Below are 17,894 nucleotides of genomic sequence, written 5' to 3'. Positions count from 1 at the left end.
TTCTCTGTGCACCACTGATTAGTTTCCTGGTGTTTCTGTGCCTCTGGTTTTCTTTTAGATTTGCCTCTATTGCCTACCTGCTTTTGGACTCCTTGTTTAGTTTATTTTTTAATTTATTTTTATTAAATCATGGATCACTGCCTGAGGCCTGTACTACGTATCAAGATCAACATGCCCTGGATTTATTTCAGTTACCCGGCTTCACCTAACCTAACAATACATTAAACTGTGTCACGACGGGGGTTCACAACTAGTTCAATCAACCCAGGGTTTCCCAATCTAGCGACGCACATAATAAAAGAGGCGGTGTTTGCACAGCGTGACCAATCCCATACATCTACCAGAGCCGCCCGCATGTTTTACATAAGAAGAGCAAACTATGATTCTACATAAATGTGAAGAACACAGACACGATTTTACAGGCAAATCGCAATACAGTCGCTGCTTCCTAAAATAGGAAGGAAAGCTGGCAAAAAAAAGCCGACACTGTTATGCATAAATCACAACGCTTATAAATTTCACTTCCCCATCAGTCAGGCACAAGATCTGACCATAATTACACTTGTGCTTTCCATAAACTGTTGTTGCTTTAGCCTTAAATTTCAGTTGCAACCCTGGTGATGGTAAGCAGTCATGGGAGCAAATAAAAAATATAAAAACATAATTCAAACCAATGTGCGCATTGGCAACACACGGCTCAAGAAGCCGACAAATAGCATATACGTAATTCTCTACGCTGAAAATCTATATCTTTCATACAAATACCCATCAGGGAATGTAAATCTAAATATTTGAACTTTTATGAGCGAACCTCTCTCTCTCTCTCTCTCCGCGCACCGACCTCCACCGGATCTTCTAAGAACGGTGACACCGTTAGATATCGAGTATTGATTGGTCAGTAGGTGGTGCTTTTTCACCAGTTGATCTCTAGTTTCCAACATAACCTGCTTCCGAGCGTCGTGATACACAAAACCCTGGGTTGAACCTGAAGCCAAATCTTGCTTCATAGTACAGGTCTCAGCTCCTTGACCGGTGCCCTTGTAAAAAAAAAAAAAAAAAAAGCCTTGTTGTTGGTTTTAACATGCTAATAAAAAGGACAAAACGAGACCCAGAAATGCCATGTTGTAAGAAGCTTTTTAAGTGAGAGATTGATTTTGATTGAATTTTATATCAAAATAGGGGGGTTTTGATGCACACATTTGCATTGCATAATCTGATACAGACAGCAGACCACAAGACAAGATAACTTTCAGCAGAAACAGAAAAGATATTTTCTAAAAGTCTTTTCCTACTGTCAGTAGATACAGTAGATGGAAGCTCCTTTGAAGCCCACTGGTTCCCAAACTGGTGGGCAGGGGTATAACAGGGATATATTTATAAATAAATAATGCATGGTTCTGCTGCACTGCTAGCAAATCATGGACAAGTTTGTGAAAGGACTGCCAATTGTAAGGCAGATTATGAAGCTACACCAAACACCACAACTACCAAAACAAACAACAACAAGACAAGAAAAACAAAAGGCAAAAAAAAGGCAAGAAAATATGTAGTGGTGACCACAATTCAATCCAAGGATGCTGATTTGACTGGCAATCGCCATTTCAAATTCCATTGTGTCTCATTGACTATCCCTTTGCAGATAAACAGCTGATTGTGGCTCTCTCTCTCTCTCTCTCTCTCTCTCTCTCTCTCTCTCTCTCTCTCTCTCTCTCTCTCTCTCTCCCTTTTTTTTGGACTTGACAGCTCTCCCTCTCACCTTTCTGTCCAGCACCTACCATCAGACAATTGACATACGCTTCATACAGTAACCTGTTTCATCCTAATGCCGTTTTATAGTGGCAATTCTATGAGAATCCCTTTGAGATGACAAACTGTGGGTTCTAGTTAGTAGGGGTGTCACAATTCTCCAAACCCTCGATTCGATTACATTTTCGATTCTAAGGTCACAGTTCGATTTTTACATTTTTTTTTTAAAGCACAGGTTGATATGCCATTTTTAGACTAGACTTTTATGCAATATAATATACACTACATTGTCAAATTTAAAACATTTATTAACAACATAATGTAACAATAGCTAATATCTATAACCTGCCATCTAGTTTCTCTTTTTTAAATGCAGTCTTCTTCTCAGAAGATGACATTCAAGTTCACAACAAAACAAACAAAAAACAATAAAACAGCCACGTCTTCTGTGAACAATTAAGTGTCTAAAACTATTTGCGAACAGTTGAACATATACCCCACAGATTAACTGACATGTTAGTCGGGAGAATGAACAACTAACTCCTGTTTTTTTACCTAATTCGTGCCGGCAGCGCTTTGCTCAAGCTGAGTGTAATCTGTGTATGCTCCGTTGTGTGTGTGTGTGTGTGTGTGTGTGTGTGTAGCTGGTCTTCTTCTGCTACTGTGTGTGTAGTAATCTAGCTCATTAGTGCCTCCACTGGAGTGGTGGTAGAATCAATCAGGAAATGGACTACCTCAGTTTTTTTCGATGTTTTTTTTTCCGCTTAGCAAGCCGACCGGACGTGACACGGGGGCTTTGGCAACATTGACGATTCCATTTTTTTATTCAAAATTCGAGATTGTGACTTAATTATCGGTGGATTTCGATTTAAAGTTGAAATCGTGACACCCTTAAGGCCATTTTACAGTTGTGTGTTTTCAAGGTTGAACGTGTTTCTTTGCAACGCGGTGCATTTCACCGCCAGAACGCTAGAGGGTGTGTGTTTCCGGAGGGTCAATTGCGAAACTCGTTGATAGTTTGTTTTGTTTCCGCTTTTTTCATTTCCGGAAATGGCGAGCGAAAGAGAGAACGTGTTGTTGGAGCTGGAGATGATCAACATTGAACAACAAATGATTGTATTGCAAATGTTAAATCGTAAAAGGAAAAGAAGACGTCGGCGAAGTTGGTATGTACGACCAGTGAACCAGTTGTTACGGTTGTTCAACCGTTGAGGGACTTGGACGAAGAAATGCACTTCAAGGACGATTTGACGATCTTGTTCGTCGTTTAAAACCTTTGATACACCATCAGAGCACACACCGTTTGCCTATTGACATCGCTCAGAGACTGGCAGTGACTTTGAAGATTTTATCTTCAGGTGCAAGCCAACAGATCACAGGGTTGGGCTACAAAATCGCTGCAAGCACAGTGTCCTCCATAGTATCGGAGGTCTGCAAAGCGCTGTGGACTGCACTGCAGCCCGAATATTTGCCCTGCCCTTCAACCAACCGTTGGGAAGCCATGGCTTCAGATTTTTGGCGACTCCCGAACTGCGTTGGAAGCCTCGACGGGAAACACGTTAACGTCAAGGCACCACCACGTGCCGGGAGTGACTATTTTAATTACAAGGGGGCTCACTCCATTGTTCTAATGGCAACATGTGATGCCAGGTATCGGTTTACGATGGTGGACGTGGGAGGATATGGACGGCAGAACGACGGTGGCGTTTTCAAAGAGAGTGCATTTGGGTCCATGCTGCTGGACCACCAGTTGAATCTGCCCCAACCAGCTCAACTTCCTGGGACCGGAGTCCAAATCCCCCACGTTATCTTTGCTGATGCTGCCTTCCCCCTACACTGCAATCTCATGCGTCCTTTTCCAGGTATGTAAATACAATAAATTGAAGCATAGTACATTGTGGCTTCATAACATGTTTGTTATACCTATGATTGATCCCTATTGGATATTTTTTTTAATTGTATTGTTATACTGCATACTTAACAGTATTCTTTTTTTCCGTTATATATTTCTTAATGTTCAGTCTGTTATTTACTCCTTGTTCTTTGTTAAATTAGTGTTGTACTTTGAGAGCAAAAGATTACCTGAGTCAAATTCCTTGTTTGTTAACGCAAAACTAGCCAATAAAGCTGATTCTGATTGTGGTACAGTGAATAATACTCTGTTTTCCTAACAGGAGTGAACATGACCAGGGACAAACAAATCTACAACTACCGCCACTCCAGAGCAAGGCGGGTGATTGAAAATACCTTTGGCATCATGGCTGCACGGTGGAGGATTCTGGGAAGACCAATTGAGTTCCAGCCAGACAAAGCTGTGAGTGTAGTTAAAGCGCGTGTGGTACTGCATAACTACCTCACCTACACAGACGAAGCGAGCACCCCAGGGAGCCGATACGTACCCCCACATTTTGCAGACTGTGACTCTGATGGAACGGTGCCTGGAGAGTGGCGCAGAATGGTGGCAGACGACACAAACTTTGCGCCTGTAGATCCAACACTGATGTCCAGGGCCCGTTCCACCCGAGCTGCCATAGCTGTTCGGAATGACCTGAAGGCTTTTTTTCAGTCTCCACATGGAACTGTGCCATGGCAAGATCATGTAGTCCACCTCTGGCACCACATGCCACTGTACTTACTCTGCTGTACTGCTGTGTATATATGCTATACTTATATTGTAATACTTGATTTTCTTAACCTTCTTACATTTAGATAATGTGTGACATGTAGCTACAACACATGTAAAAAACGTACTTGGCAATGAAGCTTTTTCTGATGATACCTCAATGTAACCATGAATGTTGAATTGTAAATAAACAAACTTATTTCAAAACAAACTTGGATTTATTAAGGTAAAAATAAGTAAAGTGCCAAAAACAAAGGGCAACTGTTTTAGTACAAGAAATATAAAAAAAAAACACACACAATTTTACTGTAATATACAACATAGGAACATTTTAACTATTTACAAAAGTGCACTGAATCAGTAGTGCAAATGTTCAGTCTTGTGCTGCACAAGGTGTTAGGCTCCAGTCAGACCCGGAACTGAGACACAGGCACACGAACACAGATGAGCAGTTTACAGTGTTTATTAGAAACAATGTTTGATAGTGGAGGAGGGAGGTGGCCAGGATAGCTGCTCCAGGTAGGGTCGAAGACGGAGATCAGAAGGCGGGTGTGTGGCCAGGCAGCGAAGATGACGACTGGGTGGAATGGCTGGTTGAGAGCGGAGCGGCGAGGTGAGGAGGCAGATGAAAGCTGATGAGCAGCGGGTCCAGAGGCAGAATCTGAGCAGAGAAGGAATGTGTGAGCCAGAGTACAAATGAGGCAACAACCAAACTGGAAACAGAGAAAACAGGGATAATTCTCTCGAGCACAGAGTAGAGCCACGTTACCAGGAGAATGGTTGCAACGAACTGGCGCTGAAGAGGTGAACAGCCCGGGTTGATAACTGTTGGTTGAATACTGGAATGAGCTGCAGTTGGCTGTTGGTTGATTACTGGAATGATCTGCAGCTGGCTGGAGCAGAGCAGGTGAGAGTGGCCACGACCCTTGACCTAGATCCTCTTGAGTGACATGTAACAGCCGGTGGAGACAGACACAGACAACACACACACACACACACACAAGGGAAAGGGGAACAGGAAAACAGGCAGGGACAGGGAGACAGACACCGATCCACAACAGTAACCCCCCCTCAATGGACGCCATCCGGCGTCCCACCAGGCTTGTCAGGGTGGTCCCGATGAAAATCAGAGATCAACTGAGGGACCAGAATAAAACGCCTCGGGACCCAGGACCGTTCTTCCGGACCATAACCCTCCCAGTCGACTAAGTAATGGAAACCCAGACCACGTCTCCGGACGTCAAGGAGCTCCCGCACAGTGTAGGCCGATAAGACGAGGCGGAGGAGGGGGATCCGTAGGCGGACATAAGGGGCTCGAGGTGACAGGCTTCAACTGGGAGACATGAAAAGTCGGATGGATCCTCATAGAGCGGGGCAGTTTCAACCGCACAGCTGATGGGTTGACGATGGACTCTACCTCGAAAGGTTCCAGAAACCGGGGCGACAGTTTACGGGAGTCAGTCCGTAGGGGTATGTTGCATTGGGGTGCAGGAATCCAGTGTCTGTCGGCCATCTTCTTATTCCGCTCCACGGTCTGGAGGAGAGCCTCCCGGGCGTCGTCCCAGATCTTGCGGCAGCGGGTGAGGTTGTCTTGAACTGAAGGCACAGCCAGATCCTTTTCCTGCGATGGGAACAAAGGGGGTTGGTAACCCAATGATGCCTTGAATGGGGAGAGGCCGGTGGCTGACGAGGTGAGTGAGTTGTGGGCGTACTCGACCCAAGGGAGATGTTTGGCCCATGTAGCTGGGTTCTGGGCCGCAACACAGCGTAACGCAGCTTCCAGGTCTTGATTGGTCCTCTCAGTCTGGCCATTGGTCTGAGGATGGTAACCAGAGGAGAGAGAGACAGAGGCACCCAGAGCAGAACAGAAATCTTTCCATAGTTGTGAAATGAACTGTGGGCCCCTGTCAGAAACAATGTCCACAGGTATTCCAGAGGTCCGCTGTCTCACTGGCAGACGGTAATTTAGGTAATGCAACAAAATGGGCAGATTTAGAGAATCTGTCCACAATGGTGAGTATGGTATCATTACCTTCAGACTGAGGAAGACCAGTGATGAAATCCAAGGCCACATGGGACCAGGGGCGGCTTGGGACTGGAAGGGGAAGCAACAGGCCAGAGGGAGACCGGTGGGATGCCTTATTCCGGGCACAGATGGCACATGCAGCCACACAGGCTACAACATCAGCCTCGACGGAGGGCCACCAGAAGTGTCTCCTGAGTAGTGTGAGGGTACGTCTCATGCCGGGGTGACAAGCGAAGCGGGAGGTATGGATCCAGTGGAGAACCTGGGGTCGTACGGCAGAAGGGATGTAGAGAAGGTTGGGGGGTCAGTCAGCAGGCCCGGGTTCTGTCTCTTGTGCAGTCCTGACTAGAGCCTCAATCTCCCAGCGGACAACCGCCACCAAGCAGGAAGCAGGCAGGATAGGTTCGGGAGTGCAGGTCACATCTGCGTCTGAGAACTGGCGAGAGAGAGCGTCAGGTTTGATGTTACGTGTACCAGGACACAAAATTGAAACGACTAAAAAACAGAGCCCATCTGGCTTGTCGAGAATTTAGTCTTTTGGTCGACTGGATGTAGGCCAGGTTCTTGTGGTCTGTCCAGACGATAAAAGGCTGCTCCGCTCCGTCCAGCCAATGCCTCCACTCCTCCAAAGCCAGCTTCACCGCAAGCAGCTCCCGGTTCCCCACGTCATAGTTCCTTTCTGCTGGGGACAGTTTCTTGGAGAAGTAAGCCACCGGATGGAGCTTCTGATCCATGGAGGAGCATTGGGACAGTACAGCTCCGACCCCAGAATCAGAAGCATCCACCTCAACTATAAACTGCGAACTGGTGTCAGGATGAATCAAAACAGGAGCAGTCGAAAACAGTCTTTTGAGTGTACTCACAGCAGTCTCAGCTTCCGATGTCCATAGGAACGGGATCTTGGGGGAGGTGAGCTTAGTCAGGGGGGCTACCACCCGGATGAAGTCTTTGATGAAACGGCAGTAGAAATTAGCGAAGCCGATGAATCGCTGCAGCTGTTTCCGTGAGGTAGGTGTAGGCCATTCGGTCACGGCTTTTATTTTTTCTGTATCCGAGAAAACCTGTCCAAGCTCAATAACAAATCCCAGAAAAGGTACAGATTGACGGTGGAACTCGCATTTCTCCGCCTTAACAAACAGTTTGTTCTCCAGGAGGCGTTGGAGGACCTGGCGGACGTGGGAGATGTGTTGCTCATGGGTCTGGGAGAATATCAAAATATCGGCTAAGTAGACAAAAACAAAACGGTGGAGGAAATCCCTCAGGACATCGTTTACCATGGACTGAAAAACCGCGGGGGCGGCTGAGCTGCAGCTGGCTGTTGGTTGATTACTGGAATGATCTGCAGCTGGCTGGAGCAGAGCAGGTGAGAGTGGCCACGCCCTTTGACCTAGATCCTCTTGAGTGACATGTAACAGCCGGTGGAGACAGACACAGACAACACACACACACAAGGGAAAGGGGAACAGGAAAACAGGCAGGGACAGGGAGACAGACACCGATCCACAACACAAGGGTGCAAATGTTCAGTCTTGCTGCACAAGGGTGCAAATGTTCAGTCTTGCTGCTTTCTGCTGTCATACAGCATCTTGTGCACATTGAACATGACCTCAGACCTCAGCCCCTCAGGCACCCTCCGTAGCAGATCAGCAACTGTGTGGCCAAATCTGCTGCACTCATCGCCAGGGTCCTGGACCAGCTTCTGTTGGAGTTCCATTCGGCGTTCTTTTAGCTGCGCCATCTGCTTTACCAGCCAGTCATCCGGGTTCTTCTTCCGTTTCAACCCCACTCGGGACACAGGTGACTCTGGCAGCATTGAAAGTGGGGACCCACACACAGCAGGCACAGGTGGTGGTTGGGTAGACAATGGCTGTGCAGGTGAGGCTAGTGGCTGGGGGGGCACTGAGGATGGCTCAGTAGGTGAAGTGGATGGCACAGAGTCAGAATCTGAGGATGTTGTTAAGGTCTGTTCCTGTGAAAGACAAAGAGAGAGTGGTTGGTGTTTGTCTGTGCAGGTAAAACCATTTGTAATTAGAAGCGTTATGACAGCAGCATATCACAACAGCATTTACAGACTATGTACTATGTACCATGGCGACACGTATATGGACAACCTGATAGCATTGTTAGCTAGCTTAGTAGCCCACGTAAACAGAGGTAAACAACGAATTTAACGCTATACAAACAGCATATCAAACCAACATTTTCAGCATGCTATGTTATGTTACATTTTGTTTGCACAGACGTTATAGACAATGTACCATGGCGACATGTATTTGGACAACCTGATAGCATTGTTAGCTATCTAGCTTAGTAGCCCACACAAAACAGAGGTAAACAATGAACTTATATTTACCTTAGATTCGAAATTCGACTCTGTGTCCCGGTGCTTGACATGGGGTGCCTGCCAGGACAGAAAATGGTATAACGCAGGAACCTTTTTGCCACCTGGATCACCGCTTCTTGGCGCCAACTTTTTGCGGAGACAAACAAATTTGTCCTGCATGCTTTTCCACCGCTTCATGCACTCCGTGATGTCCATTCCAACATTTTTGGGAAATTTCCCTCCATGAATTATTTGCCATCTGGCAATCTTTGTAGTGCATCGAAAACGAGTTGTAACGATGGCGTACTTTCTTACTTCTTCTATAAGACGCTCCTCAACTTGATCCATCGTCCGGGCTAAACAATGGCGTTATAGAGGGACGGGAAAACCGGAAAAGCTACACGCCGGAAATGATGTATTAACTGACCAATCACAGTCGTTGCGGTCTGCGTCGCCTTGACGTGTAGTTACATTTTTCGAGAGGTGCGCGTCAGGCTACGGCGTAGGGTCCGGCGTAGACGCAGACCCCTCTGCGCCGTCGATTTGACACACAACTGTAAAATGGCCTTCACTAGTTAGCTACAGAAACATGACCTTGAATTAGCTGCAACAATGAGCTACGGTTAGCAAAAGGCTAAACTACCGTTTCCTCTCACACTGCCTCTGCCACGTCCTTGTTAAAATGGTGCAGTAGGCAGCTTCAGTCTCTGGTCCTTGTAGCAGGCTATTTTTGCCCAATAATGCCAAAACTAAATTGCCTACCACAGCTTTAAAGATAAGGTTTACATTTTGGGAAGTATTTACTAAAACAATAGTCAGGTGCCCATATAAACATTGACACAGGTTTGGCTTGCTGTAGTCTTGAGAAAAACAAAGAGAAGATTTAAAAAAAACAAAAAAAAACAGGAACTTTTAATTGATACCCACTTGATTTGACAAATTCAAACTGCTGAAGCCCCATACAGTATTAACTTCAGAGGTACTTTGGAATACATTTTTGCGCAAAACGAGTACTGTGGATTTTGTCCCTTATGACTTTAAAGGTCCAATATGTAATATTTGTACTGTAATAAATCCAAAAATGACACCAATGCCTCATCAGATATTAAGGAAACATGTTGAACTGAAATACTATCTTTTCTGACAACAATGCTAATTTCAATATTTTTCTTTTTGAAATTTACATTCCGTGACGGAATTTATGTTTATGTTTTGATCTGTGTGTTGTTATCAACGGCCCAGTTTGACAGGCAGGCCGGGTTGCCAGATATACCTGTAAAAACGTAAACCCAGCGCGCTACAGCTGTAACGTTAGTACAGCCATGAAAGCAGCAAACAAACCAAGAGGATCAACGGAGATAGATTCTACATGACATAAAAAAAAGAAAACAGCATGTTTCTAACAGTTGCGTGACCAGAGATGTAACAACCCCCTGGTAAATATTGGAGATGTATTTGAAAGATGGAGACAGCTTAGAGCCCAAAAGGACGCAGAGTTGGCTTATTTTCTCCTGAACCGGTAAGCATTAGCTCCACGCTAATTTATCACAGCTACTAGGGATGGGCATTTTTTGTCATTTCAACATTTGTGTACTCACATTGAATTATATAGCTAGAGTAACCGAGTTGGTTACTCGCAAAAACAATTGAGACATAGCCAGTAAAGTGATCCCGACTGGTCCTGGCTAACGCCGCCATGCTAACCCTGCTAACTGTTAACGTTACCGGGAGGACCAGGCATGCAGCCCATGGCTGTTTACAGCGTGTAGCCTCTTCAGCGGCTGGAGCCGACAACGGTGAGTTATTTTAAGCCACGACAGGGGGGCTGTAAATCGGAAAGAGGGGACTATGAGTTTGCAGTGTGTTTAGCGATTGTTGCCGTAATTCTAAGCCAATGAAGTGTGTTCCGTCGGCAAGGTAGTGGTATTTTTAGCGTTTTGTATTGTAATTCTAAGCCAAGGAAGTGTGTCTGTTAGTTGGTTACAGAGCTCCACGTGAGCACGGGCTTTTATGACTGTCAATATAGCCAGCATCTAACGTTAGCTATTCGGCTGTGCTGTGGAGTAATGTCTGGCTATGTGAGACTAGCATCTAACGTTAGCTACTCCGCTGTGCTGTGGAGTAATAACTGGCTATGTGAGAAAAGCGTCCAGCTACATTGTTGTGAATGCTGCGGTCTCAGCCTGGCAACCCCCGTGAACTTCGAGTCTGGGCAGGAGGGGGCGGGGGGAGACGACTCTCCAGTATTTTGAATTGGTAGTGCAGTAACTATTTTAACCGCTAGCTGCCAGTATTACACATAATATTACATATTGCACCTTTAAAAGCACATTAGGAAGGGATCTTAAAGCCAGTTTAAATTGAATGATAACAGCAAAACCTGTTTCAATGTTTATATGGGCACCTGAGTATTGTTTTAAGACCGACTTGAAAAATTGTAAATGTATGCAGTTCAATTCTTCTAGTAAATTTCATTACATCTCTGACGGGACCTCATCAGGGTTCCACTGAAAGCTTAAAGAAGCCTCTTAATAATCAGCCACATGAAGAGAAGCCAATAGGAATGCACATTACAATCACAGGAAAATGGTATAAAATACCTACAAAAAAGTTGCAGGGCAGCTATGCTTAGTTCGCTCCCCTACAGCCCTCCTGTGATTTTGATGGGAGTCTAGTACCTGCAGGTCCAGGGCTGTGAGCTGCTTTCCCTTCACTTCTGAGTTGCGTTTATACTCCTTGATGGTCCAGGATGGTTGGACGCGCTTGCCATCTGAAAGGCTGGTGAGCCTCAGGTCGGTGTACAGGGGGCTGCCTTTCACATGGGCCTTATTGGAGGGAGTGAAGGGGTGTGGTGAGAAAACTAATTCCCTCAAGTAGGACTCCTTTGGTGGTTTAGGGGGGTGGTGGGCTTGAGGTAGCCCGTATTGACGCTCTCGTTCTGCCTGGAAATTGAGAGAGAGAGGATTAGAGAAAAGAAAGGTCATCAGGGAAATTTCCACCAGTGCACTTTTTTCAACTTTTCTAACCTCTGCTTTATAAAAAAAAAATTCTGTTTTTAGGCTAACAAGGGAGTTACTGGTTGTAGATCAACCAGTAACTTGGAGCACAGAATATATTACAGAGCATAGGGTTTATTTTTAAAGGGGTGATAGAATGCAAAACCGATTTTACCCTGTCATAGTTGAATAAGGACATACATAGAACCTCAAAATCCCATTGACACCTCTTTCCTCTGCAAATCTCACAATTTGAAACTGCCTCTGAAAACGGGCGAATCTGAACAAAGCTAAAAGTTGACGCCAACTTCTCAAATCCTCCTCATTTGGCTCAACCTTCTTTCTTTGTAACGCCCCAAAATTTACATAGGCCACTAACTGATCTGAGGTCAGTTAGTCTTCTAAATCTAGGTCGTGCAGATCTCTGCTATTCCATTACAAAATTCACTTCTGAGACTTTTTTTATGCGACAAATCAACTATGTAAAGCTCAAATATGGCCCGTTTTATGAAAACTGATAGCTAATTGCAAATGTGGTGGCAAATTTTATTTTAACCATTTGTTTAATGATATTGACCATTTATTTAAAGATTGTTTTAAACCTCCACATAATCCTGTTCCTTCCTGTAGACTTAAAGGCACCAGTGAGAGAGCTGGCCTTGTAGACTGTGAGCAATAGCATAAGTTATTTTCGCTAAAGAAATTGCAGCTCCTCATTTTTTTATTTCTCCCAGATAAAGTGAAGAAGGCTATAACACTGTCTGAGCCGTATCTCTTTCTGTCTCCTGAGATAAGCAGGTGTTTAGTCTAATGTAGGAGACACAGGAGCAGAATGGAAGGTTGTAAAATCATCTGACTGTCTATGGTATTTTTTTAGAAAAGTGGCAGCATGCTAAAGATATTTGAAGAGGGGTGGCTTAATGGAGTTTCTTCACTATAAGATGTTTTGATTTTTAGGTTTCTAGTTAGGAAAAGACATTTTCAGTTGTGCTGCGTGTACCTTTGAAACTGTATTTTCTCCATTTGCAAATGTGAATAAATACTCAAAGACCAACCTTTGGTTTAATTCTCAAACAGTCGTTATTCGTTTTCATTTGATCATTGATATTTCTAAACGCTGCTGCTTCATAGGAAAACTTCCACGACAGTTTGGCGTTGTCCGGCAGGATGGATGAGTTAACAGAGAAAAGAGCTCCGATGGGTCGCTGATGACTGGCTATCCAGGGATCAAAAATCACCTGCCTCATACCTCTAACCTTAAAAAGGTTTTTCAGAAAGAAGAGGGTTAGGACTACGGAGCGCTCTTGACTGTTTTCCACTCCGTTAAAAACGAGCAGGAAGCAAGCAGCACGGTAAGATAAAATTGATTAATTACAATTGGATTGTGAATTCAAGGTTTGTACCAACCATTCTAAACAAGCAACCCTATGCTAAACGAATTAAGTAATGAATAATTGGCGAACACATTCTCTTAACTAAAGAGAATAAATGAAACTTATTCTGACTTTTGGGAAGTGAGTAACTGGGTATTTTTTTTGGGTCATTAGATAGGACAAAGATATAACTGAGGTTATGAATGACATCTTTTGGCAGACACGGACAACGTCAGACATATTTATGATTGAATTCTCATATGGTGATAAGACAATTGATTGATGGACAAGACCAGTAAGAGAACTGGCAGAACAGTAGGCAAGGCCTAAAGAATTAATCTACGAAACTGATAGCACGTTTCTTGATTAAAGAGGCGGACTGCAGAGTAAAACAAAACAAAAAAATAGTTAACTATTTCAGAGATTTTTGACTGCAGGGTCGCACAAGTTTCATAATTCATACAAGTTTCCCGAGCAAAAAACAAATAGTCTAAACTCTAAACAAGTTCTGGACCCTTTAAGGACAACCTGTAGGACGGTCTGGGTTGTAATGATACTCTAAACAAGTTCTGGACCCTTTAAGGACAGCCTGCGGGATGGTCTGGGTTGTAACATTACTCTAAGAGAGCCTCTTGATTATTTAGAGACAGACTGCAACAAGGCAAAACATACTAAATAGGTCGAGTTATTTGACTATTAAGTTGATTTTGTCCGCAGGGCTGTACACGGGTTTTCACGCAAGTTTCCCGAACAAATAACCTCGCGGTGTGGTGACGATCACATCGACCAAGATATAGTATACTATAAAGTCCAAGAATCAATTATGGGAAACGAAATTTCCCGTTCCAGTGATGCAACTGGACCCATAGTGGGTGAATGACTCATAAATATGGACCGGAATGTTTGCGATGTCTGTCATAACTGGTCATAAAGCTTTGGTTTTCCGAGAAACGGATCTTTGTGTACAAAGACACTGAGAATGTTAAAGCAAGATTTTAGAAGAAGTAGAAAGAAAATTAATGGAAAAAAACAAAAACAAAATTAAGACAGGATTTAAAGCTACTGGGTATAAGACAAACAAAGAATGTTTTAAAATATAGATAAAACAGTGAGACAGGGAAAGAATGCAAACACACATGCACCAATAACCTCATCAGTTCTAACCAAAGCCTATTTCTGAGCTTTCTCTAAAAATCAGGAAGACAAGTGGAGAAACGGAGGGACGAAGAGGACACGGACTCAACAATCGGACAGGACCAACAGCATCAGTCACACCTGCATCGGGTGGAAAGACCAACGAGTACATGAGAAAACCATGTTTGAAGCGTTTGTCTGCATGTTACAACAGGCTGGTGGGCAACATATGGACAACATATGGGCAACCCGAAGGAAAAAAAAAAAAAAAAAAAAAAAGGCCGCTCCCACAAAGGACGTGGTCAAGCCAGAGAGAGGCCGAGGTACCGTGGGCAATATGGTGAGCCCTACAACGGAGACCAGTGTTTGTACTGCAAGGACTTTGGACATTGGGTATGTAAATGCCCGAAGAAAAAGCAAAAAACACCTCCGACAAAGAACAACACTTGTCCCTCTGTTCGACTGAGTCCAAAAGCTGATGAAGGTAGTGCTACCACACACACACACTCGCCTCATGCAATGAAGAATTGCTTTGCACTGATACACTTTTTTTTTGTTTTTGCTATTAGGGACAATTGATAGGCTAGAAAGGATCTGGAAAAATAATCTATTCAGTTAAACCATTAACCCTTACTTATCTTCTGAAACCTAGAAGAAGATGCCTACTACTGAATGTAAAGTTAAAGAGGTTCCACTCACATAACTTGATTATTAGAGCTATAAATTTGACACTGAAGATTATTTGGTCATTCTATTTGGTCAATTGGGGCTGCAGATCAAACAGTAACAATTCTCTGTTCCTCTCTCTTGTACATGGGAAAAACAATTCTTGGTGTATGAAGGTTCCACTTATTTGGTTTAGGTAGTGATTTAATGTGCACTTCTAACATTGGTTTAACCTCAACACCTGACGGATTGAGAATTTCTTCTAATGTTCAACTGACGTAACCACGTTAATTACAGCGTGGCTAAAATGACCTCACTGAGGCGGCGTCTGTAATCAGCCCTGCCTCTGACTGCATGAAACCTGATAACCAATACATCACTCAAGGCTGCATCTGCTTTTTATCCCTCATGAAAAGTTTGTTGGTGCAGTGCTGTTTTCATGTAAAATGAACAGAATAGCAGCTTGTTCAGTTTAGTGTTAACGATTAGATTTTTACTTGAGCCGGTCACCTAGTATGTCTGTACACGTAAATAACTTTTGGAAAATATGTCCAAGTATTCAAGTAGTTTGTCTGGTGTGTATACAAATTGCCTAGCATGGTGTTAATTATATAAGGGAAGACAATTTAATCTTTAGTTGATTCAGGAGCAACAATTTGGGTTTAGTAAAGATCTTTGTTCTTCAATCAGAAGCTCTCTGGTAAACTAGTTTTTCTTTAGAGAAGTGATTAGTAGAATGGTGATCCCAGAAAAGTTCACCATTCTTATGATTTGGGTGTATTCAGATCCTTAGGATCCTGAACTAGATAAGAAAGGAAAATGTTCATTGTGTGTCCTGAAAATTGGCAGGCAGACATTTGAAAATGTCTATTTGAGATTGAAGCCATTGGCTTTAAAGTTGTGCGGTTTGATAAAAATCACTCTTTGGCTGATATATTTTTGTTGCAGCCTAAAAGTACGTATTTGTTTACAAATTTTAATGTAACACGTACCATGTCAGTCTGTTAATCTTCTGATTACGGTAACAAATTGGGACACCTGTAGTTAAGTTTAAGGAATCACAAATATTACATGCATTCCTTTTGTCACCTTTTGACCCTGATGAAGACTACGTTGAAAAGTTTTTTTTAACAAATCAAAGGACGAGTATGAGTTTTCTTTTGTCTACTGGCATATACGCATGTCCAGTGGCTGTCACCTTGACTGATAAACTATTAGTTTTTCAGAAATTGTAACTCAAAAGCTCACATTCATGTTTTTTTGTCTCCAACAGAAGAGGAGGCAGACCTAGGACACCTTGTGACTATTTGTAAAAATTGACTGACTGGACTGACATTACTGATAATGTTTTTATTTGTCTCCATCGACAGGAGACTATAGAAAACCTATACGACAGCGTAGGCCTTGTATTCACAGTGTTTTACATATTCAGTGAACCTGTGACTACAATAGATGGATATTCACGCGGTAAAAACGACATTTTATCTACTGATGTTTCACCACCTTTTGTCTCAGGTACAGCGTTATCTCTGGGCAAAACACACAAATGTGATGTGGATTGATAGACAAATTGTCAACCTGTAGTCATCAAGCTGCGTTCGGACAACAGGCCCCAGAAACATCAGTACACGCTAAAACAGGAAGTAATCGACAGAAATCCGACCGTGTTTTTAACTCTTTATTGACGGATGGGGTTTATAGTTCCATGTTTAGATTCTCTAGCACGTACACTTATTCTCTCAAGTAACATAAATAAGAAGAATCATTTTTATTATGAATGTTAAAGTTTAGTTTCATTCAGGACCTTTGAGCAGTAAATGCAAAGGGTCTATGCTCGAGCACCTAATGTCTCTAATGTCAGCTAAACATAACATTCTGCAGGGAATGTTAAATGTTTTGATTCTCTGTTGTTTTGTCTAACGTTTTTCTTTTCTCAGAGTTCCAGTAGAAAAGACAGTAAATATCGTTTTATAGTTTTGGGTGATGGTAAGCTGTACACCTTGACACACCTTTGTGAGGAATACATTGAGTTGTTAATTAATGATGCCATAAATTACATAAAGAATAACAGTGTGTTTATATGTACCCTGGAGAAATCCTTCTTTCTTTGAGAGAGGACAGCCAGAGGAGGAGACACACACACACACCACACAGATAAGGCACAAGCTAAAACCAAACATGAGTAGTACAGTAGTACAAGTGAAATTTTGGTTTAAAGAAAAAATATGTGATATGTTTCCCGTAGAGGTAACAATTTGGATAAATAGAGGTTCAAAGTACACGTGATTAGGTGTGCTTTAGAAGGCTAAAAACTTTAAGTTGTAATGATTCTTGGAACTAGCAGATAGTAATTAGTGTTACTTTGGTTTGTAAACTGGAGATAAAAAATGACATAAACAATGTATTTTGGGTAATTCGTCTTAGTTTAATGGTGATATTGAATAAATGAAGGTTTAAATGAGATTTAATCCTAAAAGCAGTACGTTTCATGTCGTACTCTAATGAGTTTTTGAGTTGCTATATCAAAAATTGTTTTAACAAAATTAGTTGATGTTGACGTTGAAAAATTTACTGAGGTGAAAATTCCCCTAAAGAAATTATTCATTGAACTTTTGTTACTTATAAACAAGTTTTGCTGTAAAACCTGGAACAATGTTAAGGATTAGAATATTAAACAGATTATTTATATTGCTTTTGAGTCATGAGCTTTGTCATGTCTCAAATAGGAGGGATATAGTATAGCAATGATAAATAAGGGGTTTAATAAAGAATAAGGGAAAAGTAGCAAGGGAAATAAAAAGTGTTAAATACATTTTTTTTTTTTTAAATTAGGTTGATTTTTCTAAAGACGTTTGAAACACTTGTTGTGACATCACTGTAGATCCAGTTTAAAAGACCTTGAATAACCAAAATGATAGAATAGTTAACAATTGTACATTTAAAGAAAAAATCTGCTTAGCTGAGAACAAAATTGACAAGTGATGATAGTTCAACTGTAAACAAAAGG

General features: G+C 42.6%; 1 protein-coding gene across 1 annotated transcript in view; it reads right to left on the bottom strand.

Annotated features, from left to right (window-relative positions):
• The window catches only part of minar1 (membrane integral NOTCH2 associated receptor 1), a 137,012-nt gene that overhangs the window by 19,291 nt on the left and 99,827 nt on the right, over nucleotides 1-17,894 (bottom strand). Inside the window, exon 4 of the mRNA XM_028576130.1 lies at nucleotides 11,397-11,660. Coding sequence (XP_028431931.1) covers nucleotides 11,397-11,660 — 264 coding nt within the window. The remainder of the gene's footprint in view (nucleotides 1-11,396; nucleotides 11,661-17,894) is intronic.

The sequence above is a fragment of the Perca flavescens genome, chromosome 1 (genome assembly GCF_004354835.1).
Source record: "Perca flavescens isolate YP-PL-M2 chromosome 1, PFLA_1.0, whole genome shotgun sequence".
Classification (NCBI taxonomy): domain Eukaryota; kingdom Metazoa; phylum Chordata; class Actinopteri; order Perciformes; family Percidae; genus Perca; species Perca flavescens.
This window is presented reverse-complemented; position numbering and strand designations above follow the sequence as displayed.